The sequence below is a fragment of the Podarcis erhardii genome, assembly GCF_964252035.2.
Source record: "Podarcis erhardii genome assembly, chromosome: 4".
Classification (NCBI taxonomy): domain Eukaryota; kingdom Metazoa; phylum Chordata; class Lepidosauria; order Squamata; family Lacertidae; genus Podarcis; species Podarcis erhardii.
In genome coordinates, this window is record NC_138508.1 from 97,012,023 (window position 1) to 97,037,914 (window position 25,892).

Consider the following 25,892-nt stretch of genomic DNA (forward strand, 5'->3'; position numbering starts at 1 on the left):
CATGATAAAGAGTATAGGGGCAGAATAAACCCTGAGGGCCTCCACAGCATACTTACCATGAGGCCAGGAAGTCCTCCACTACTACTCTCTGAAACTAGTCCTGTAAGCAGAAGCAGAACCACCTAAACACTGTACCTTTCGCTACCACACCACAGAGCCAATTCAGGAGGATACCATGGTCAGCTGTATCAAATGTTGCTGAGAGATCCCAGGAAAATTAACAAGGTCACACTTCCACTGTCCCTTTCCCAATAAAAGACATCATTCAGGGTGTCATTTCACTGCCCAAACCAGGCCTGAAACCAGACTGAAACGGTTCTCAACAATGTGCTCCATTCTCAGTCTTCTAGCAGGTACCAAACCTGCAGAAAAGGAAAAAAAATAATGCAGCAAATACTGTTCTTATGTGCTATATTCTAGCTCCAAAAGTAAAACAGGTTGCTTAGCCTGTTGCATACAAACACACACACACACACACACACGTCAGTCTGTACATCACCCTGTATAATAATTACTATTTATTAAATTTGTATACTGCCCTATATTCGCAGGTCTTAGGGCAGTTCCAAGTTAAACCAAAATATAAAAACACAAAAATAAAATAAAAAATAATTCCCCTCCCTCCCCAACACATTTTAAAAAGCCATTGGGTGTCAATCAGTGAAGGTGCCAGGCGAACTTCCCTGGGGAGAGCATTCCACAGACGGGGAGCCACTGCAGAGAAGGCCCGTTCTCGTGTAGCCACTCTCTGGATGTCTCCCGGAGGAACACAAATAAGGGCCTCAGAAGATGATCTCAGGGTATGGGTACGTTCATATGGAACGTGGCGGTCCTTGAGGTATTGCGTTCCTGTGCCATTTAAGGCTTAATCGGTCAAAATCAGCACTTTGAATTGGGCCCAGAAACTAATTTGCAGCCAGTGCAGTCGGACGAGGATCGGTGTAATATGCTCAGACTGTCTTGCTCCGGTGAGCTGAATTCTGAACCATCTTCAGATGCAGCACTATGTGCAGCAATCTAACCTTGAGGTTACCAGATCATAGACAGTAGCTGGGTCATCCCTGTTCAGGTTAAGGGCGCAGATGACATATTTTGATGGCTGACTGGGAACAGTTATGGACCACAGGTATGAAGTTTACGGCATGCAATGCAAGCAATGCCTTAAGAGAGAATATAATGAAAATGATATACAGGTGGTACATGACACCAGTCAAGCTTGCAAAAAACTATCATTTGCCCGATAATAAATGTTGGAAATGTAAAGAGACCGAAGGTACATTCTTTCACCTTTGGTGGACATGCCCAAGGATTAAGACTTTCTGGGAGATGATCTATAGCGAAATGAAAAAGGTATTTAAGTATACCTTCCTGAAGAAACCAGAGGCCTTTCTCCTGGGCATGGTCGGCCACTTGGTGCCAAAGAGGGACAGAACTTTCTTTATGTATGCAACAACAGCAGCAAGAATACTCATCGCGAAGTATTGGAAGATTTACCCACCCGGGAAGAATGGCAGATGAAAGTGATGGACTATATGGAATTGGCAGAAATGACTGGCAGAATCCGAGACCAAGGTGAAGAGTCGGTGGAAGATTGGAAAAAATTTAAAGTCTATTTACAGAAACATTGTAAAATTAAGGAATGTTAGAAGGTTGTTGGAATGAAGTAATGTGGTCTTAGCAGAAATGATATAAGGATTAGGTTAAAATTGACTTTTTAATTTGTGAAAGACGTGAATAACAGTATATCAAGATAAATTATTAGGATAAAAACAAAATTGGAAGGATTTGCTGAAACATCTAATTGAACTAGAATACAAAAAAGGGAGGTGTGAGGAGGTCAAGGAAATAAGAAGATGAAAAATAAGTTACGGGAAGGTTTGGTTTGTTTTTTGTTCGTATTTTTCTGTGTTTTTCTTTCTTTTTTTCTATTTTTTTGTCTGTATTTAGTGTGAATTTAGTGTTTTCTTTTTGTAACCTTTAAAATTAGAATAAATATTATTATTTTTTTAAAAAAGGGCGCAGATGAAGGGACAGCTGCCGCCTTTGCTAATTCTGATTATTTTACCTCACTGTGCTTTATTATTCTCATATCGTGAGCTGCCTTCCTGGAGACCTATGCTAAAATAAGTTGGCACAGAATCATACTGCTTGAAGGGACCCACAGGGGTCATCCAGCCTCACCCCGGGAAAGCAGGCGTATGCACGGGGATTGAACCTCGGTGTTACCAGGGCTAACCAGCTAAAGTTATAAGGAACTTCGTAAGAAATAAACGGACAAAAAAGCCCCTCTTTTTTGCCGGCGCAGCACAGAGGACTGGGCTTTTGAAAACAGGACAGTAGGGAAGGGTTGAGAGCCCCCGTGAGGGAAAACCCCTCTCCTTCCGCCGGCCAACGAGATCCTGCCAGGCCCAGAGGCCGCCTAAGGGAAAAGTGACCGTTGGGCGGGGGAGGGGAAGGAGCCCGCCCGCCCGCCCGCCAGCCAGCCAGCCAGCCAGTCAGAGTCCTCTTTCCCACCGCGTCTCCCAGCAGCGACAAAACCCCGGCTGCCGATTGGGCCGCCGCCGCGGCGCGCGCTCGACTTTGGGGGGCTCGCGCTCCGGTTGGTCCGCAGCCACGTGCCCTCCCAAATCCGACGAGGGCAAGGCGGGCCTCCTGTTTCCTAGGCTACAGCGGGAAGGCGAAGAGAGCTGGTCACGTGGGGAGAGGGCGGAGGACGAGGTGGGGAGGGTGTGTGAGAGAGTGTCTGTCTCTCTCTCTCTCTCTCTGCGTGTGTGTCATTCAACCTCCCCTGAAAGCGGCGATTGGCGGAGACGGGCGGCTGCCGTGCACGTGACGCGGCGCCCCGGCGCTGCCCGGTTGGTGGTTCCCCTGGTTACGAGGAATGAGGGGGCGGGGCGTCCGCCGCGGCTGGCAGCCGACAGCAGCAACGGGAGCGCCGCCGCCGCATTAGCAGCGGCCCGTGAAGGCGGCGGCCGCGGCGACCGGTAGCGCCGCCCAGGGGCAGCTGCGGCTGCGGGAGCGGCCCACCCGCCTCCTCCCTTCGCGCTCCCTCACAGCCATGGCGGCGCCGGAGGTGGCGGCGGCGGTGGCGGCCGCGGGCGGGTGAGCGAGCGAGCGCCCGAGGAAGAGGCGGCGGCGGCGGCGTCTGAGGCGGCCGGTGGGCGAGGCGTTTCGGCGGAGCCCGGCCGGGGAAGAGGATGCGCGAGTACAAGGTGGTGGTTCTGGGCTCGGGCGGGGTGGGGAAGTCGGCGCTGACCGTGCAGTTCGTCACCGGCACCTTCATCGAGAAGTACGACCCCACCATCGAGGACTTCTACCGCAAGGAGATCGAGGTGGACGCCTCGCCCTCCGTGCTGGAGATCCTGGACACGGCCGGCACCGAGCAGTTCGCCTCCATGCGGGACCTGTACATCAAGAACGGGCAGGGATTCATCCTGGTCTACAGCCTCGTCAACCAGCAGAGCTTCCAGGACATCCGCCCCATGCGAGACCAGATCATCCGCGTCAAGAGGTGAGGATGGGGGCGGGGGGGGGGCAGGGAGACCCCGCCTTGGCTAGGAGAGACCCCTCGCTCCCCCCCCCCAAAAAACCCTCACCCAAATCCCCGTTTTCCTGCCTCCTCTGCGTTTCCCTGTTTCCTCTGCCTTGCTCCCACCTAGCCCTCTTTGCCTGTTGCCCAGCAGTTCTCCTCCTCCTCCTCTTGACTGCTTTGCAGGGAGCTCTCTACCATCCTTGAGGATCGCCTTCCAGGACCGGGGACCCTCATCCAGCACGCTTCCCTTCTGCCTTATTCCCCCAGGTGGGCCTTTCTGCCCTCGCTTAAGGTGTCAAAACCTACCTGCCCTGGCAAAAAAACAACCACCAACCTACCATCCCTCAGACCAATCCCACACATCCTGACTGGTTCAGCTTCACCCCCTCCCTGCCTGCAGGTAGCGCTCTCTAAATACTGCAGGGAGACCTGCCTGCCTCATAACACCCAAACCTCCATCCCCTGCTCAGTATGTCAACCAATTTCCTGCCCTTTGTGTGCTGCCAGAATGTAATTGCATGCCAAGTTAGTATTATTCACTGCATCCTTCCTTGGGAACCTGGTGAGAAATCTTGTCATTCCTGTTCACCCACATTTTTTATATATATATATATATATATATATATATATATATATATATTCCACATGGTGTCTTACTTCCAGATCTATCTGTCCTCGGTGCCCTTGCCTTGCCTATCTTTAATTCCGTTCCCATGCACAGAGCTTTCAGTTCTTCATTCCACCCACTTCTGGAGCTCTGTGTTGCATCTCCCAACAGCCTGCACAACTTCTGCAAGTCCTGACTGCAACATTGGCATATTCACCTCCAGCTTTCTTTATCTAAGCTTTCAGCATTCATAAACTATGCTGGTTACCTTGCATGTTCCTTAATACACCTTCCTCTTTCCTATGTTTTTGTACATATGTCTACACATCAACTTGAATATAAAGTACACCTCTTATATCCTGTTCTTGTTGCCTAGATTTCTGCTTTATAGAAGCATTCTCCCTGCCTGTATTGTTGCCTGTTCACATGTGCATAACAGATGCCCATCCCTCCAACTATACATCAGACAAGTCGTTTGGGATTCCTTACTTTCTACTTCTGAAAGCAACTTAACTCTGCCTAAAAGCACAAAAAATATTTTTACCCATAGTAAACACTATCTTCCCTTGTAATATTGGAGCCAGTGTCCTGATGGGGATGTTCCATCTGGCTGGATCAAATTGGGGTGTTTCCTTGATTCTCTGGTTGTTAATTTACTTTTTTTTTTTTTTTTTTTTTTTGCAAGGTTTAATAAGATGGCATTAGAGAAAAGCTTTACTCTTTGACTCTTCATACTGAAGTGATTCAGGCAAGATCTTTGACATCCTAATCAGCATGAAAAATATATTTCCAGAAGCTGCATCTCTTCAAAAATTCCTGATAATTATTAGTATTAAGACTGCAGAATTTTTAAATGATCATTGATGTGTCTGTCAGCATCAGCTTATTTCAGTGTCCACACGTCTAGATGGATGCCTTAATCTGCTTTAAAATCAGCCCTAAAACGTTAAGTGCTGAAAAGGTTTTGAAGGTCCAACCTCTTGCATTATGATAGAATCTGCTCATGTCTAAATACTGAAAGATTACCCTCTTAAGCCTCTTTGCTGCTATTTCACAGTACTGTACTATGCCTAGTGCGGTTCAAAATGAACAAGAAAGATAACTGTTAAAAACCAATAAAATACTGCAATAATTTCAAAGTTTGAAACTTAGTAACCAAATGCAAACCATATCTTGGCAGTAAAATAAAAAGGTACAGGCCTTGCGTTTTACCAAAAGCCCAGCCTTTAAAAATTGTGTTGACAAGCTTATGAATGTATATAGGAGTTGTACCTGGTGGGCCTCCTTAGGGAGCAAATTCTGTAGTGCAACTGTAGAGAAGGTCTTGCTTTGGGCATCCTCAATTCTGATTTCACATAGACTCTGAACTCTGGAGAAGAGCACCGTGGGGAGGCAGATGATCCACATACTCAGTAGAGTCTAGTACAATTGAGCAGACAAAATGCCTCTGGGGCAAGAAATAAATTGAATGAAACAGCTTGTCTTGTTCAAGTGAAGAGCACGCCATACATTGGGGAGGCAGTGGCACCTGTATTCTCTGCCCCATATAAAGAATTGCATCTGGTTTAAAGGAGCATATTCCCCTCCCAAACAAACTAAAGAAAATTCCCACAACACTTAACAGGTACACACAGACCATGCTCAAAGCATGGAAAACACAAATAGGCAAACTATCCCCAACCCCATCCCCACTAATCCCCCTGGCGTACCACCCATTATTCTACCATGCAGCACAAAACCTCCAGACAAAAACCTGGCGAACCAAAGGCTTATATCGCCTAATAGACTTTTATAAAAATAACAAACCCTTGTCAACACAAGAAATACAAGACAAACTAGAAGACACCCAAATGACCTGGTTAACACAACACCAACTACATGCCTTCTTAAACAACCCAACAGTAAAATCAGCAGCAACTAGGCCCCTGACAACCTTTGAAAACCTCCTCCTAACAACAAAGGGAAACGGTAAAGGGACGGTATCCGCAATATACAAAATACTACTCCAAAATCCCGCAAATCCCCTAGACACAATCAAAAAACAATGGGAGAATGACATAGGCTATGAGATTAACCCCACTCAATGGACCAGAATGTGGTCTAAACCCCCCTTTAAATCCATATCAACAAAAAGAAAAGAACTCACACTGAAACTCACCTACAGGTGGTACCTAACACCAAGGAAACTAGCGCTAATACACCCAGGAACCTCACCAAAATGCTGGAGAGGGTGCACCTCCTCAGGCACATACCTCCACATGTGGTGGGAGTGTCCCAAAATTCAACTATTCTGGACAACAGCCATACAAGAAATATGTAAAATAACTAAGCAAGTAATAAACATCACCCCAGAATTGGCCCTACTAAACATCTTCCAAGACAACAATGCCCATTTACACCACAAAGAACTCATAACCCACCTGCTCTCAGCAGCCAGAAACATCATAACCAGACACTGGAGAGACCTGTCAGGAGTAAGCATGGACCAATGGTACCAAATAGTATGGGAAACAGCCCTACTAGAAAAATTAACTAATAAACTGAAACTGACACGGGGACAAACAGAAGAAGACGCCTTCACCCCGGTATGGCTCCCCTTTATCACATACACAGCCCAACAGGACAATGACAACAATCCACCAACAGCATAGAAATCAATATGGCTAACCTGATCCAAAACACCCACCCACCTCACTCACACACGAAAACAAAGATCACCACAGCCAATCACAAGCAAACAATCACACCCTAAGCCAACCCCAACCTCTCTCACCACCAAAGGAACACAAGTGAACAACACAAGCAACGCTGACACCAAACTCTACATACATTAAACATAATAGAAACACCGCCACCCGACCCCACCCCATCCATCCTCCCTCTCCCCACCCCCCCCTTTCTTTTTTCTTTCTGTTTTCTTCTCCCCCTAATGCCTCAACAAATGAAACGGACTTGTAAAAACGTTACATGGAAGAAGAAGAGAAAAAAAATACACGAGGCACTACACTTCTGTAAAACAAGAAAATCCTTAATAAAAAATATTTTTTTAAAAAGGAGCATATTCCCAAACCTAAGCATGGTGAGTTTTCCTGCCATCCAAGCCTCCTCACAAGAAAGAGTGTTATTTGCCTCATTTGAAAGTGGGCAGGAACAGACAAGTACAGGGGGCTGGGAAACCATGGTCCTTTTCCCTAGAAGTTAATCTCTCCCAGGATATGTTGTGGAATCTATTCCTTGAGGGAAATAGAATTGTAAGCAATAGTTGTTAACTGTGATTTTTCTACTATTATTGAAATTCCATTGGTGGCAGTACCAATGGACATAGTTTTTTTCAAACCGCCAAACTGTTCCAATCAGAATAGATGGGCTCTCTTAGTTTATTAAGATGCTATTGCATTACGTTGTTAATGTGACCAATTGGTGACATTTTATTAATGACTCTTCTGTCCCCTGTCCCAGATCCAGAAATGGAATATATTTTTCCTTAAAGCTTTGTCTTCATCATTCACTAGTAGAAGATATACAACTGGGATAGTTGTTGTTGTTTTTCCCATGGTTAGAAACATTTTTAGATACCTAGGTAAAAGCAAGTACAAGGAAGAACAAGCAGTTCATGGTGGCGAAAAGATAATCCTGCTATCCCTCTGTTGTTAGGGAAGTGTGCAGAGAAATGATGACCAAATAACCTACCAATGTAGCCTGTACGTTACCAGGCTGTGCACCATGCAGAACATCTTTTGCCATCTTCTGAACACACTTCCTGGTTCTGCTGGAATAAGCACCACCACCATTTTCCTGGGCACCAGAATCCACCCCCAACTGTGTGTGGTCTACTAATGGGCCAACCACTTGGGAATTACAGATCTAATCTGTACCACTGTTCTTACAAATAAATTTAATCATAGGCTTTCTGTATTTACACATGAAATACCAATATAGTTACTGATTTTTCTTTCTGTGTTTTCTTCTGTTTTCTACAAAATACTACTGACCTTGGGATGAGCAGTGGTTTCAGACTAAGGAAGCTTAAGCCATTTATGCTTCTGGTTAAAATGCTATGCTGTCCTGCATGTGTAATACCTGGTTCCTTTTCATTCTGTATTTTTGTCCACGTATATCTGATAAACATTGTAAAGATACATGATCTGTGGTTTTTTTTGACATTTCCACAGTTCCAGTAGAGAACAGAAAGCCATCAATCTGTGGAATTTTGACTGAAATCTTTTGAGGAAATTCTGTGGCTATTTTTTAACTTAGATTATATGCTATTTTTAAAATATAAATTAGCATCAAGTCTCAAAACTTGATAGGATCTGTCATCCTCAAAACTAACCAATCATAGTATATGAGACAGTGTCAGAATCCAGATGACTGATTGCTATTGCAGCTCCCATGTATGCTCATATGCCCCATTCCCCAAATAGGGTGGATATTTTCAAGCAATATCAACTTAAGAACTCCAGTGAGACTAGTCAAAGGTTCTTGTTAGTAGAACTGAAAAAGCCCACTGCCTGTGCACCAGGCAAGGCAATTACAAACAGGTTGTGACAGTTTCCAGGTCCTTGGAAAAGTGTATAGAACGTGCTATTTTTTGGGTTGTCTTATAACACTACTTGAAATTTTGAAACACAGGTTGCATCACAACAGAACAACGTGTGTCAATAAAGTGAGCTCTGCTAGTTACACAGTGCTTTGTTTTTCACCAACTCTAGTTGCCCTCCACTACTTCCTCACAGATGTCATAACAAGAATAATGGGGTTCCTATCTGGATCTGCCAGTTTGCATGCTTCCTTGGGGGTAGTGTTCTTCCTGCTGGCTTGGAGACTTTCCGTGCAATTTGGCAGATACAGAGATCGTATGTGGAATGTCTTCTGCAGCATCCATGTCAGTCTACACATCTTTTAGCAGTAATCATGCTCAAACTACTGTAATAGAATGAACCACAGAATGGACTTTACTGTAAATTTCAGTGCTGATTTCAGGCTAATTCAAGTAATCATTATTCTGTGTTAAGATGTGGATTGAGAAGTGTTCGGTGTTTTTGTTTCCAGGCATGTTATGAAATGATCATGAGACTATTTTACCATGTGTTTCCATCCCAGTGACCATGATATTAGTGTTTTGGAAACACTACGTAATTTTCACAGAGTGAAAAATTACGTAACCGTATATCTAGAGGAGAAAGTTCAAGTTATGTACACTCAGTCCACATCCTGCAACCTGAAGAGAGTCATAAATGTTGGTTCTTGTGCAACTAAATCTCCAAAACTTTGTGCCTTGTCTTTTACGAAACTTGCAAAAAGATTGTCAGTCTTTAAAATATCACCTTCGATACCAATTGTAGTAAAAAGTAGACATCTGCTGAACCTGTATCTTGTCCTGCTAAAACTACAGATGTAGTATTGTAGTACCTCCGCCTTTCTTGGCAAGATATCCACCCCATAGTCTATAATTGAGAATGCTTAGTTTTGAAACCGAAGATAGCAAGCCACAGTAACATGGGCAGGAATCTTTTAAAGGAAAAAGCACAACAACAAATTTAGGGCAGAAAATTTAGCCTGGATAGCTCAGATCATAAGAATGCCAAGGTTGCAGGCATTGTTAAGATTTTGAGCTGACTAGGGATAACTTAGAGCATGAGACTCTTTATCTCAGGGTTGTGTGTTTGAGCCCTGTGTTGGGCAAAAAGATTCCTGCATTGCTTGGAATTTCACTAGATCACCCCTTCCAACTCCACGATTCTATGAATCTATGATATTAGATAAGAATATACATGTGATGTATTTTCATGTTGCAGCATGATCCAGTAAGTGGTTAGGACACTAATATACTCCCCTTCTACAGACTGGAGAAAGTGCTGCTAATTGTGATGTTTTGAATATTTCACTATTCATTTCCCCCCTGCAGCTGAAGACTTGCTGGGGCAAAAGCACCTAAGCTAATTCATTTGTGGTCCTACTGTCATTTCAACATTTTTTTTAAAAAAAAGAAAGAGCCCTAGTAGCTTCCAGAATACATTCAATGTTCAGCCTATGTTTGGTCCAGTTATTGTCTGAAACCTCCATCATATCTTTATTTTAAATGCCGAAAGGTTCAGAAGTTAGAGATAATGATGTTGGGTTAGGACCAAACTAAGTTGAACTTCTGATGGGTTTCACTAGGAACACCAGGCTGGATCCAAAGTGCATCTGGGGACTTTTTGAAACTGAATTCTTGTCCCTTCCTCCCTACAGTAGCCGTCCAGTTTTCAGGCCACCTGTCAGTCCTTCACAACAGATCACCCTATTTGGCAGGTTCCCTCATTTTCAGGAGAGCATTTTGCAGGGTCAACTGCTGTGGGAAGGAGAGGGACACAGAAAGCAGCTTCTGCCAGTCCTATTGTGTACACTTAAACTTTGATCCAGTCCTAAGTCTAACTTTCCCAATGAAATAGGAAACTTGGTTTAAACAAATTTTGGTTAATTAAAAATTTCCTTGAATTTTTTGCAAAATATTTTCTCATTACGGATAATTTATTCTTTCCCATCAACTACAGATTTTAAAAAGAAATGTACATTCTAAGTACCTGAAAAATTCTATTTTTTATTTTCAAATCATTTTTCAATGTCTGTCATTACAGAAATAATTATTCTCAGTTTTAACAACATGGATATTGTTGATTCTAACAGGTTCAAGCCATAGAAACGGTCTTGAAAAATAAATCGAAATCATAATGAAAAGGCGAGTCAACAGTTTTTTGCCAGTACAGTACTTGCACATAAGAAGATTAAGAGGAGAGGTTTCTAAAGAATTCTACCTTAAGAGAACCTGGCTCAACTGTTAACCCTTTCTAAATTGTGGGGTTAAAAAAACAATAAAACAGCAGATGACTACTTCAAAAAGTACTTTGCTTAAAGAAGCACAGATTAAGAAATGTTTTGTAGGAGAAGGAGCAGATATCATTTATAATTACTAGGTAGAGTTTGACACATCACTTGCATGCTAGAACAGCATTTGCAGTGAAACTGAGTTTTAAAATGTTGGTACAGTTATCGGAATAAGATTTTCCCCCCTTAAGGCTTGCACTTTCCCCGAAAGCATTTTTGTGGTTCGTTGAGAGGTGTTCCGAACACTATATGGCTTTTTGGCACAGCAGATTAAAATCCTCTTTGTAATGAGGTGTTTGGGAAAGATTGAGTATGGGAAAACATTATATTCTAAAATATTTTTCTGGAGAATAAGTAAATACATTGTTGTAGCGCCAAAGATGTCATCAGAATTCTGAGACGCTCTGTAATTCCATTTTATATATGGGGTAGGGTGGGACAAAAGGGACTTCCTACAGTGTAAGTATATGTATTCTGGATCAGACCCAAGACCTAACTAATGCACCCATTTCTCACAAGGATCAGTCAAATGTCACTAGGAAGTCCACAAATATAATATGAGGGCAATAATAAGTTGTTCCTTCAGATGTTCCATGGGCACTGGTGTTTAGAGTTGTGCTGCTTCTGGTCTTGGAGGTAACCTATAGCAGTAATAACAATAGTAATAGTACAACAACAACAACAACAACAATTTTATTATTTATGTGCTGTCCATTTGTGTTGTCCCAGCCACTCTAGGCTGCTCCCAACAAAATATTTTTTAAAAAAATAAAACATCAACTATTTAAAAAAACTTCCCTGAACAGGGCTGCCTAATTCCATTTTAGAGATATCTGAGTTGATGGACACCACCCCATAATTTGACAATGGATTCTTAAATTTTAATTATGTGTTCTGTGAACTAGCACCGTTTTTTGCCTGTCCGGAATTTCCCACCATTCATCTTCGTTGGAGAAACCAAGGTTCCAGTATTTCTGAGAGGTAGAAAAGCATCTCTCCCTAACCTCTTTCTCCACATCAGGAATAATTTTATATACCTATGCCATCTAGATTTGTATAATGCGAAGCAACAAAAACGGTGAACAGTTGGGTGAATAGTAAGAAGTTGCAACTAAATGACAGCTTTCCTTATGCCTGATTTAGTGCTGTGTGGGCTGGGACAGTCCAGAGTATCTAGATAGAGCCATGTTTGGGAAGGCTAGCTTATGCATTAGAACAACGGTTCCCAGTTGGTGGTCCCCAGGGGGTCCATGGCACCATTCACATGACCAGAACTACCATAGAGATATCTAAATTTTCAAAGGTAGAGGGTCTATGGCTTGGCTTTTGAAAAACAGTGCATCCACAGTAGGAACCACTGCATTAGAAGGTTGTAGTGGCATTACTTAATCGCATAATATGGTGGTTGTAGAGCAGGCATAGGAAAACTTGATCCTCCAGATGTTTGGGAACTACAACTCCCACCATCCCTAGCTAACAGGACCAGTGGTCAGGGATGATGGGAATTGTAGTCTCTAAACATCGGGAGGGCGGAGTTTGCTATGCCTGTTGTAGAGCATCCTAGATTTCCATTGAATCCTATCTGTTGTTTTATCCTTGGAAAAGGTTTGTATACCTAGATCAGCCAGCTGACTCTTCTTGTATCTACAGTGGTACTTCGGGTTAAGTACTTAATTCATTCCGGAGGTCTGTTCTGAACCTGAAACTGTTCTTAACCTGAAGCACCATTTTAGCTAATGGGGCCTCCTGCTGCCGCCGTGCCGCCGGAGCACGATTTCTGTTTTTCTCCTGAAGCAAAGCTCTTAACCCGAGGTACTATTTCTGGGTTAGCGGAGTCTGTAACCTGAAGCGTATGTAACCTGAAGCGTTTGGAACCCGAGGTACCACTGTATTCCCAAGATCACTTTAAAAGTTGTTTGTGCAGAAGTGGCAGCCATGCACCTCACAAGAGTTAGGGTTGGGAGCATTAACTGATACACATAAATCATTGTAGTTAAAATGTAGATTTTGGTCTGATCTATTCTTTGGTCAGGATTATCACATTTGAAAGGTTGCTTTTTGTATGGCCATAATGTTTTCTTGGAATTGAAATATATGGGGCAACAAATCCATGTTTTTGCTTCTACACACTCTGAAATCTCCATGTCTAGACTTTGAACAGAGAGTGAATCAATGGATTTTATTCACAGTCAGAATTAGTACAATAATTGCAAATAGGAACATTTAAAACTGGAATTTTCTTTCTGTATTAATAGAACCCAAACGCATCTGCACTTCTGGAAAAAATAATTACTGCAATAGAAATCCAGGCATTGGTTTTAGGGAAAAATAGTTTCTGCAGTAGACTTTGAATTATATCTGAAATGTAACTTAGTTCATCCTAATGGAAAGACACTTTCACTCGGTATGCATAGGTGCTATGTGGATAATGTACATTGTACACACAATCAAAATAGTTGGTAGCCTTGAATTTTAGGTACCAAATAACTTGATTTGGGCAATTTGATGAGATCATTCCACTTCTATGATGTTCTGAGTAATTGCATGGTGAGGGAGGAAGAGAAGAGCAGATAATATGGTTCAGATATGAGCTGCCTGGTATATGGGAAAATCCTGGATTCCTAAATATTGGCTTCTAAGTCCTAGGAATTTGAAATGTTTTCCTAGCAGTGTTATATTTTAAATAAAAGTTCACTCTAAGGCCAATCCCTCCAGGAAGTGATAGTTGAACTCTCAACAAATAAATATCTACAAATTACATGTCTGGTAGCCAAATTTGCTTTGGCAGCCAAGAAGCACTGCTCCAGTTATGTTAAAGCATTGAAATTCTAAAATTCTGCATCCTTATTTAATGGGGATAATATGCCACCAGTTGGTTAAAGTCTGAAAAAGTAATTCACTGTAATACATTTTCCTGACATTAAACCTGTGAAAATGCATGTCATCTCTGGATAACAATATTATCTGTCTATTTTGCTTTTTACTTCTGGCACATGTATTTATGTGCCATACAAAATCTGGGCCTCTTGGCTTCCTTAGGTGAAATAAAATATGTGTTTCTTTGGGAAATCTCGGTGTTTGCTTAAAAGTAGACTTCCATGTGCTGATTGTAGAGAAGATTCTAGAAACTTTATTATGCCCAAGCAATATTTTCCAGTTGTGGCCTCTCTGTCTTTTATGTATCAGAAACTGCCCAGGGAACCAAGGCATAAATTGAGAAAGATGTTTGATGTGCACTAGAAAAAAACATTCCTGTTCCACAGCCTAAGATGTAAGATACATCAGAGAAGGATAAGGAGGATTGTGAAAAGAAGTAAATTTTTCGACCTGGTCAGAGGTGGGGAAATGGTTTGTTTTATGAATGGGTGTGTGCAGGAGGGGGTAAATTTAAACCACATTTCCCATTTGTATTCAGGATATTTTGTAAACAAAAGTGCACACTAACTGGCATCATCACAGCAAGCTGACCTACAAATGAACAGAGCTTTTATGCTGCCTAGGAGGGTGATCCAGAGTTTCTGTTAATGCAGCCCATGTATCTTGTGGGCTATGGTATTCCGTGGATGGAATCCAAAGGATTTCCTTCCCCTTGATGCTGTTTTCCCAAGAAATATTTAAGACAGCAGCAGTGGTGTTTGTACTGAGGTCTTCCTATAATAGAAATTTAAAAATAAAAAACGAACTTGCATCAATTCAGAATTTTTTTTTTCTCCTTCAGCCATTTGATTTTTATCAAATGAACCCTCTGCCTGTCTTCTATGAGAGACATTTTCAGAGGCGGATGTTAGTGCAATGTGCTGGATTTTGAGCCACTGTTCAGTTGATTTGTGATAGTTTGCTGGCATTTTGTATGTGGTGTTTTTTTCAGAGGATGATGTAATTCTTTTGCAAAATAATGTCTTTTCTGGAAACAACTAGTGCTCTGGATGTTTAGGTTCTAGCTCCGTGCTTCTCACACTTCTTGAGTTGGAGTGCCGGAGGGTTGCCCATCTGGATAAACTCTTTATTGTCCCCACTATAGGGTAGAATCCAGAGTGCTGCATGTGAAATCCTGCACATGGTCTATGATGGCTGAGGACCTCCATTCCTTCTCCAGGCCTTCAAACCCCTCCAAAAACTTCTTGGGAAATGTGCTTCTTCTTCGTGGTACCTGTGCAGTCAAACACATGGGTCATGTACATGCACAGAGCCTCATTCAGGAACATTCTCAGGCTGCCTTAAGAGTTCTGGCAGGTGTCCCACTCCAGAACTTCAAAGATGATATAAGATCAGATATTCAAGAGGGAAGTTGAATATCCAGTTGTCCCACCCTCCATGTGCACACATCAAGAGATTTTATAGTGGATTATTGAAGCTCAGATATTCATGGGAAATTCAAGGTTTAAAGGAAATGCTATGTCTTTCTATCCCTGATTTTGACATAAGACTTAACAGCAAATCATTCTTCAATGAAATGTGTTGTTGTTTTTAAAGAAAAGTCTTATCAATCAACATCTGTGCTGTTGTCAGAATTTTATGTTTAGCTCTTGATAAAAATAAGACTAGTAATTCTTTTAGAGTACATAGCTAATTGGCAGTCTTCAAATGTTGCAACTGTGTCATTACTAAGTTGGGTTTGCATGCATAGGCGGCAAATATTGTGGTTTAAACATGCTCTGCTCAGCCCTCATGCTACAGCACAATATTTAAATATTGGGGCGAGGGATGGCAATCATAATACCCTGCTTTTCACTGAAGATGAGAGATTGCATTAGAATACTGACTTTAATTCAGTATCTGTTAGTTCTCCTCTCTGGTGAAAACTTCTGTGCGTAAAAGGGTCAGAACATTCTTTACTATTTGTAACTATCCAATGTAACATAGAGATTCAAAGAAAGCTGGTGATGCTTAAGAAATGCTTCGTATTTGGAGGATGTTCTAAAAAGAGTTGTGTAGTGTACAGTCAAACATATTTTATATCTTACCATCTGGAGTGGCATTGGCTTGGTTCACACAGTCCTAAACCAGATTTAGTAGCAAATCATGGTTAACACTGAGGTGTCTGGCAAGTTATCACTTAAACCTTTGTTTGTTGCGTTACAGAATTGTTAAAAGCACTAGTGGGAGCAGCCAAGCTTTGAGAGCTGTTTGACATTCTTGATACTCTTCACTCGTGGCTCTGTTGCTTTTGGGCAGTGACTGCTCTTTAACTACAGTTAAGAAGGTGGCCCAGATTCACACATAATTCTTAAGCTATGGTTAATGTTAACTAAGGTATATACCAACTATAAACCTTGATTAATGAGCAACCTTTAACGATAGGTAAACTATCATTAAACTGCTGTGCTGGGCTCACACATAACACTAAACGGTAGTTTAATAAGCCGTAGTTTAACACATCATGGTTTAGTGTTGTGTGCAGACCAAGCCATTGTGGTTAATGTTAATTATGATTAGTTTCAAACAAGCCAACTTTTAAACCATGGTTACCGAAACTGGCTTATTTAAAGTAACCATTGTTAATGTGAATTGCATTTCTGAGTCTAGATGACACAGCAAGTTGCAATTAAGTATAAATGGAAACTTCTGAATTTGACTGCATGGGAAGCAGTGAACACAAGGTTCATGACAGCTTGTTCCTCCTTATGCACTTTGCAGTACATGATGGTTTTTAGGTGATGTTACAAACCACTGTTCAAAATTTGCCATTTTGCACCTGGTTATTGGCCACTTGCAACTAAGTGAAGATTGCCAGGTGTCAGGATGGCGCCTGATGTCTCCACCATCTGGAGGTGCATGCCTGGGAATCCTTCGATCTTGCCTGTTTTCACGCACTAACAACACTTCCTTTAGAATTCTATCTGTGATATTTTATCTGCGCAATCTTCACAAAAGGGACCCCCGGGGTTATCTAGTCCAGCTCCCTGCATGCAGGAATCCCACCCGCAGCCGTCCCTGGGTGGGCTTGAACCACCAACCTTCTGGTTAACAGCAGGGCACACTGACCCATTGTTCCACTAAAGTGGTTGTACTTCAGGGTTAACCGGCCTTTCTTTAAAATACAGCACAACCTCTCCCCTCCATGAGCAACTCGCTTGCCACTGCATGTTGAACATCTGCAAATCCCAAACAAGTGTGAGCATGCAAGGCTTAGGTGCCCATAAAAAAGTCTGGTTTTATTATTTCCCCGAATTGCATGTGTTTTGTGTACATTATGAAAAAAATGCCAACATTTGTGGTGGAAACATGTAACCTTTGTATACAACTGTGTTGCTAGAAGGAAGTTCGTGTTACAGCTTCTTTTGCCATGGCTCTATTGATTTCTGCATTGCAGCATTACTTTAAAATAAGGATATTTAGTGAAGCATGAATCATAGATGACTACAGATGTAAAATGTCTCCCAACACTTCTGCTTTCTGAAATGCTGCAAGAACACCATGCACTTTGTATCTTTATTCTGGAAGACACATGGAATGGCCTCTTTTCTCTACCCACTTCAAAGATTTCCAGTTTAAAATAATATGTGCACATATTGGGGGTGGGAACAAACCCTGGATCTCACCAGTTTCTGACAGGTGATTTGTTGGTGCAGTGACAACATTACCAGTGTTAGAAACTCAGATACATAAGCTAGGCACCAAATGGCTCCTTAAACCATGGTTACAGTTACCAAAGCAGAATGCCCAGTTGCCATTTGGAGGCCAGGCGGCTTGAAAGTCATATTTTTTCAATACAACTTTGGGGTTCCTGAAATTCATTCTGATTGGGCAGCTAAAATATAACAGATAGAATTCCACCGGATGCGTTGCTAGTGTGTGAAAACAGGCAAGAGAGTAGGTGCAAGGAGGAATAGAGAAAAGTGTGGGCCAAACCACTTTGCTCATGTGAACCAAGCTATCCCCCCCCCTCTCTTTCCCCCACCCCCCGCCTTATTGAAGCTCTTTAGAGATAAACATGTTGTGGGAAAGTACTAACATTTCAGTAGGTGGTTATATACTGGTGAACATTCTGTTCTTCATTTTGAAACATCATGTGAAGCAACGCTGAAAGTAGCTAGAAAACTGGGCTAAAGATCCCCAGAATGAGCCACATTGCCAACTCTTCATTGTACCGTTTTTCAAATCCAAGATTCTGTATCAGTATATTAGGCATTATCGTTTTCCTTAAGATTGCAAAGGGCTTCAACCTTGTTTTTTTATCTAATTGCAGGTATGAGAAGGTGCCTGTGATCCTGGTTGGAAATAAAGTGGACCTGGAGAGTGAGAGGGAAGTTTCGTCAAATGAAGGCAGAGCCCTGGCTGAAGAATGGGGCTGTCCTTTTATGGAGACTTCTGCCAAAAGTAAAACAATGGTGGATGAACTCTTTGCAGAGATTGTCAGACAGATGAACTATGCCTCTCAGCCAGATAAAGATGATCCATGCTGTTCTGCATGTAATATACAATAGCATTCCAAATGATGGAATTGGACCTGATTTGCTGTATTTTTGGGTAAGATGATACAACTGACTACTTCGCTTCGTGGTTTAAAATTGGGTCTCGGGGGATAAATCCAAAGTGGAGTGGCAGCATTAACTGCAAGCGGAACATTGAAGTTGATCAGTTTAGTGAAAGAATTTGAGATAAGCTTCTACGGTTCACTTGCCTGCAGCACATCTCCTGCACCTGCAGATCTGTGACACAGCCAACAGATTTACAGGGTGAGCACAAACAGTGTATGTTGGCTTTGTCAGACAACAGCTGCTGCTTTAAGTTGTTGTTGATGGTGAATGGGAGAGCACCAGCAAAGACACTTTGCACTCTACATATTCTCCACTGATAAATACAGGTTAACAAAGTGTATGTGTCTGCATATTGAATTTCAGGACTTGTCACTTGTGGCCAAGTTTACTCAGTCAAATATGCTAATTCCATCTTTGACACAAGCGTTAGTAGGATTATTGGCAAGTTGATGTAGTTGGTCCCCCCCACCCCCTTTAAATTTGATTCTTTTCTATTATCCCATCATGCGAAAAGGAAAATATTCCACCTGTACTTGAAAGTAAAGAGAGGAGCTCTGAAAAATCAACGGCTTGTGAAGAGAATAGTGGGACACTGGAATGTGTTAAATATTCTGCATTGGTATTCAGAAATGGTGGATTGCTTTGGATGCTGTTCAGTCAAGAAACCAAACAACCCTCTGTTTACAAAGTGGGAAATGTCTTCATCTCTTTACTGAAACAGGAAGAAGCAACTGTGATGGGGGTAAAAATTTGCTTAGCCTTACTAACAAGGAAATTTTAGCACATTAACAATACCACCTTGTAAGGAAAATGAAGCCATGTTGTATCCAGATGTTCCTTTTGCAGAAACCTCATGGGGACTGTCTGAGCATCCTGCATTTTTAAGTTTAAGGAAACCAGTTTATTTCTTGCCTTTAAGGGCTACGTCTTTGATGTGATACCTATGGAATTCAAATTTGCTATTTTATAGCTTTACTATTGGCAACTGGTTAATTGAATTAACTGTGCAAGTTACTGAGAATGAGAAGTTGAATACACAATGTTGTAATTCCATAGATGAGCAAGGAGAAGGTTCTTGTCTTCAGTTGCCTAACATGCTAGTCAGGTGCTGCCATACAGTGATCCTGTTGCCCTGGTTATTGCCGTGACAAATAGTGAGTGAAACATTGTTTTGAAATGGTGCTCAGCCTCTGGTCTTAATTTTCATAGCAGTGGAATACTTATAATTTGCATGACTTAACAGCACCAGTTATATCTATTCTGATGTTTTACAATCAAGGAAGTTTCCAATCAGAATGTCTAAGTTTGAAAGGCTGAAGTGATCATGTTGAGCGGGACCTTTATGGATGATTTTGGCCTTTAAAATGCAATATCACTGAGCCTGTGGTCCAAATACCACCCCACAGTTTGGTTTTGCAGTCTTGTGGAGTAGCTGTGTAGTTTCTTGTGTAGACGAGTGGAGAGGCCTGTATGTGTCTTGTGTGCGTGTCGGTGGGTGAGTGTGTGACTTTTTACAAATGCTGTAATGAACTTGAGTTCTGAGGTGTTTGCCTCCATCAGCAGAAAAACAACCTGCAATCTAAAGTGTGTCTAAAGAAACTGAATTCAGAAGCATTTTTTTAAAAGAAATATTGGCAACACTGGGCCACTTTATTTCTGACCCTGCGGAACACGTTTAGTTTAGTTCACTTTCTAACAGTTTAAGAAAAATGATGGATGATTATAGGCCACTATTGCCTTAGTCCTTGCATGGTTTTTTCTTTAAATCAAAAACGCAAAGAGTGTAATGCTAAACATGAGGTCCCACTCGAAAAATGTAGCTCCTTCCCAAGCAGCTTGCACAGCCTACGGAGTTGTGACACTTAATGCATATCGCATTGATAGCTTGCATGCGGAGAGGGGAACTGTCATGAGTTCATGGTCCCTAAAAGGTTTCAGAAGGAATTGCTTTGTCTCTTAGGAAAATAACCAGCTTTACCATTGAAATAAATGAGATGGACAGATATAACCTAAACATTGATTACATTTTTTGCTTATTCCAAACATGGGTCCTGTCTTGCATGCCAAGTAGTTTATGCAGTCATAACAGTGACATAAGTAAGATGACTGAAAGACATAAATAGCATTTTTGGTAAAAAAAAATAATGGGCATGCTTTTAATGTGGAAGTCATTGCATAATGTGGTGGATTTGAACAGAAAAGTACTTCCTTGATAATGCTTATTGCTGTTTTTTAGAGACAAAGCATTGTGTATTCCCACAAATTGTAACAGTTTTATGTGATGTGTAATTCTAAAGAGGCATACTCTGTGCTGCTTGGGTTCTGCTTACATGGTTATAATGCCCAACCTGGTGCCCACCAGATGTTTTGGACTACAAATCCCATGATTCCCAGCCAGTATGGCCAGCGGTAAGAGAAAATGGGAGTTGTTGTTCAAAACTTCTGGAGGACATCATGCTGGGGAAATCTACTATAGTGGGACATTAAAGGATGGACTTGGCTAAAATATTTTAAATTGGCAGGAGAGCTGCAGTTACTTACATTGACATGGGATTTCGCCCCCATGTCATGTGTTTAGGCCAGCAGAGTGAGTCACAGGTCAAATGGGTGTCTTGTGTCACCAGTTATCTAGTGCCAATTCAAGAGGTGCCATTGCTCCTGTGTTGATTTCTCCCTCCCCTCTTTCTAGCCTATTCCAGTGAGGGGCTTCTCCTGGACATGTCTCCGTTGCATCAAGATTTTATCCCCGCCCCACCGCTGGCTGACCCTGAAGTCGTGCTTAGAATTAAGTCAGGTGATTCTCACCCCCCTCTAACCTTGGCATTCCTAGACCCATGCCACTGGGTTAGTCACACGCTTCAAGTATAGACCCTGTAACTTCCTGAAACATATCGCAGTGGTGGCACTCCCTCATGTATAAATGCGCACTAGGGGCACCCTGGCATGCATCAGTGCCATTATACATATTGGGAGTAGCTTGTTAAGGATGACTGCTTATTTTTGTATCCCAATCAGATTCCAATGGTAGTAATTTTTTGGGGGGTATAACATGCCTTAAAATATTATAATTTAATCCAAAGACCTACTATTCTTTAGCTTTTCTTATAGAGCTTTGTATTTTTCTGCAGCTGGCATTTTTAAGTTTATATTGTCATATAAATGGTTGTAACTTCTTTTGAAAATAGAAGGGGAAAATAATTCCTCCTTTGCCCTTTGCAAACGTTAATCAAACCAGCATTAGTTCTAAAGGTTTTGTGGTTGGTTTGTTTCTTTAGGTAAGGTACCCCCCCCCCCCGCCCACCACCCCCAGCAAATATTCATAGCAGCTTTTCAGGACTTTTTCTTCTAATAGGACCAACAATAGAACAGTCCTTTTACCTACACTCCTAATTCTGAAATTGCCATTAATGTCTGTGGGAAAATGTACTGGTATTTACTTTTCTATGTAACACATGCTGCCTACTGTCATCTTAGGGTGGAGGGATGCATGATTTTTCACCAGTGTGCAGTTGAAGCACCACTTGGACTGTAATTACAAAACTCCATGACAAAGCAAATGTGGCAGCTGCAGGAATTCTAATGTGCATTATTCCTCTGTCAGTTCTTGATCGAGGTTTCCAGAAATGATTGCAGTGTGTTTTTGAAAACTAGGCTTAACCATTGACAATTTGGGATTTCCTAGAGTTGAATAAAGATATTTAACAGTTGATTGTTGAGCTCTGTTACAACTGATAACTGAAAAAAAATGCAGCAAGTTTTATAAGGTGTCAGTTGTTTAAATCATGATGTTTCAAAATAAATCAAATTGTACATAGAACTCAATGCAAACTCAGCAGTTGTATTTGGAGTTAAATTATTTTAACAAATAAATTTATTTAATGAAACGTCTGTTGGGGTTCTTTGCACCATTCACTTCCTTCTTTTCTAGTGGAAATAAAAAAAATACAAATCAAAGAGTGACATTCTTTACTATACTCGGCTTGTTCAGAATGCAGCTAGCTCTCGTCTGTCCTAGAAAGGAGCACATTTGCCCTATATTTTTGGTGAGTGAAATTCAAAGTAGATCATTTTGGTAATGCTTTTGTAAGGCATCATATTTCCAAGAAGCACAAAAGGTTGAACTAAAATATCAGCAGTGCACAAAGGGTAATAAAACAGTCCACATACTGATATCAACCAAGCCTTGATTTAAAAAGAAATGATGCGCATCAAATCCACTATTTCTAGATGGTTACCTTTTGAGGAGCTTCTGTTGCAGTGCGCAGTGGTACAGTTAGCTTGGACCTGACAGTACAGTTTCGACAGTGGTAGTGCTAATGTTAACACGATTGTTCCAGCCAACTGACATTGATTAGCAGTTGCATTGTAGTCATGCCAGTATGGATGAAATACCTCATTGTGTCAGATAGCAATGAGTATTGGGTGGTTTTTGTTTCGAAGCCATGTGGGCACTCAGGTGCCAAACCCTAGAGGCTGGCACACATTGTGAGAACGATGTATTCCATGGCTAGGGCTGTGGAGATTGACAAATGCTGCTAATTGTACACAGCCGTCAGCTGGTCTTGCTACTGATAACTGGCCCATTCATTCTACAGTATAGACCCATTTCCACTGCAGTTTTGGCCCAAGTCCTTTTGGAGGCCTTTGGTAGCATTCCACCCATTTAGCAATATATGTGTGTGTGTTGCAAATGAGAGTCACTATATAGGGTCCTGCAGACTACGAGTTCTTGTTTCCTCTCCTCCTCCCCCTGCCCATGAGGTTTAACATTTTTATAAAGTCTCCAAGAATGCTTTTTCAACAAAAAAATTAAATGGTACACATTAGTTTACAGCAATTTTTAAAAAAAATGCACAATGAAACCACATATTACTGTTAAACTGTTTTCTTCAATGAAAAATGTCAAAATAAAATCTCGATAACTTTGATTTTCTACTGATTTGTAAATCAAGGGATTATTGACATTTGATTTTAATATTTTCCCATGTATTCCAGAGAATAAAATTTTAAACCCCGCCTTTCAAGCTTCATAGTGCATCAACCAATCCAGCAAATGACCTATTTGTTGCCTTCTAACCGATGCACCTGTAAATATTGCACAAGCATCTACAGAGAACTCAATGGATTGCTTGCTTATAGGACTTACTTTCTGATAGAGTTGTGCCAATTACAATCAGTAAATTGCAATGAGTTAAGCTGAATTACTGGTTTGGTATTTTACATCATGATACATGGTGATTGCTGCTTCGGGACATCACAATGGTCCTATTCAAATAATTATGTTGCATTCTCCACTGAGCGGGGAGTTGGCTGGATGACTTCTAAGGTCCCTTATAACTCCATGACTTCAAGATTCCTTAGTGATCGTTGTTACTGAAAACCTATTTCTCCTATCAGGACTGAATTTTGATCTGTTTGCTAATTATTTTGTATCTGTTTTTAGAGTGTTGCAAACTTTACAGTTATAAAAATTAAACAATGGTTTATGCATTTAGTTGGCTGGGGTGTGTTTACAGATACCCCTAAATTTATATTCTGCTGGTCATCAAAACTTCTAAATTCTTATGAAACTGAAGGCTGGGTTGAAATCTCCCCTTCCCAGTTGTGGAATATATTCTCCTATGAAAGCAGCCAAGTTTCTGCTGTTTGGGGAACAGGATAAATTTCTGTATTTTTAGGGTGTTGCCACTGACCCTTACTGGTTGTCACTGTGAAGTGTGGGTAACAGGAAGCTATGGGAAAAGCCATATGCCACTTCCTACTGCCAAACGTGGAATGGCTTGGGAGCGGCATTCTGCAATGTGGCATGGTGACCCTGTGAAAAAAGCAATGAGAAGGGAATGCCAAACCCCCTCCTGAAAAATATAAAGGCATTTATTTCCCTCCCCTCATGATTTTGCAGGGGGAGTTCATTCAACCACCTTAACAAATAGTCAAAAAAGAAATTTTGGGGACAGTTCTAATAAAAACTTCAAATGTCAGGCACAGTCGTCACTGCTTCTACCTTCTTGCACTCAGGAGTGGATACGTCTTCTAAGGCTGCTGCCAAATGTGTGTTATCTAAAATATGCTTTCTTCAATTCAATGTCTTGTTTTATTCATATGTGTAATGGTTATAAGGGGTTACTTGTGCGTAAGTTGCCGTTACTGCTGGCTAGATTGCCTGGTTAACCTTGCCTCGGCTGACAGCCCTTCACTCCGTGGCCGTTCAGTCGCTTGCAGAATCCATCAGTGGGCGTTTCTTGAACCTCTTCCAGCAAAGAAGTTGTTTGACGCCAAGTCTCCACCTACTCTCCCTGCGCGGAAATCTTCTGCGCAGGGAAGGAGTGGGCAGAGGCGTGCCCGTGCTTTCCCCACTAGCTTCGGGCGAAGAGTCTTGGAGACCCCTCTCCGAATCCTCCATCTCCTTCCCTTCTCTACTGGTGTTGCGCTGATTTCCTTCCCCTCTGCTGGTCCCCTCTCCTGCATCGCTCGGGAGCCTTGCCTCCACCTCTCGCTCCGATGTCAGTTCCCTGACAATATGTAAATGTGTTCACATTTAATTCGATTAAAAGTCACAACCAGCTAATTCATTATCTCTTTAATTGGGTGACAGCCCCACTCGGAAGGTAAATTACCATTGAGACTGTCAGAGAAGGACTTTATCTTGGAGATGGAAATGCAAAACCCTGGATGGCGACTGTTTCCAGTTAGGAGAAGGTAAACTAAAACAAGATGTGACAGTTCGGCGTTTTAGGGAGGATGTGTCTTGGAGGGGCTGGTGGTTGGTTTGGGGTTTCTTTTTGCATTGATGCTTTCACAACAATAACATCCTTAACATTTAGTTTTGGTATTCAGTATGGTGTTTCATCCCTATCTTGGTTTTGAACAGATCCCTTGAATACTGTGCTTGCTAGCCTACATCATCTGCGTTGTGGAGGTCACCCAGTAATAATGTGTTGATTTGGATCCAAGCAATTGTGTGCAGGATTCTGTTTCTATGCTAGGATTTTTATTAGATTTTCCATTCCTTTAAGCCAGCTACCTAAGTGGTCCTAAAACAAAAGTAAATAATTAGATTGCAAGTAAAAAGAAAATATTGGACCCAAGCTTTTCAGCAATATTAGGCAGATATAACTGATGAACGGTCAATCTCTAAGCTACTAGAACAGGATCCCTGTGTATCTGTGTCATACTTGAGAGCCTCAAGGAAATCTAATACAAGAAATAAAACAGAGCATGATAAATGGATATATTATCAATACTTCATAAAATTAGAATATTCAAAGAGAGCATAAATCAACTTTAATGCGGAGACAGCATCGTCTAACAATAAAATTGTAACATTAAAAAGTCTAATGTCTTGCAAAAGGATCCACGGGTAGCATTTTAGTTTCCCAGCTGCTCAGTGGGAGACTGGTTTTGA

The 25,892-nt window shown here is 41.6% G+C and overlaps 1 protein-coding gene across 1 annotated transcript in view; it reads left to right on the forward strand.

Annotated features, from left to right (window-relative positions):
• Window positions 1-3,106: 3,106 nt before the first annotated feature.
• The window catches only part of RAP2A (RAP2A, member of RAS oncogene family), an 84,185-nt gene continuing 61,399 nt past the window's right edge, over window positions 3,107-25,892 (forward strand). The window contains exons 1-3 of the mRNA XM_081858366.1: window positions 3,107-3,511; window positions 18,196-23,663; window positions 25,083-25,186. Coding sequence (XP_081714492.1) covers window positions 3,198-3,511; window positions 18,196-18,433 — 552 coding nt within the window. The 5' untranslated portion in view covers window positions 3,107-3,197 and the 3' untranslated portion in view covers window positions 18,434-23,663; window positions 25,083-25,186. The remainder of the gene's footprint in view (window positions 3,512-18,195; window positions 23,664-25,082; window positions 25,187-25,892) is intronic.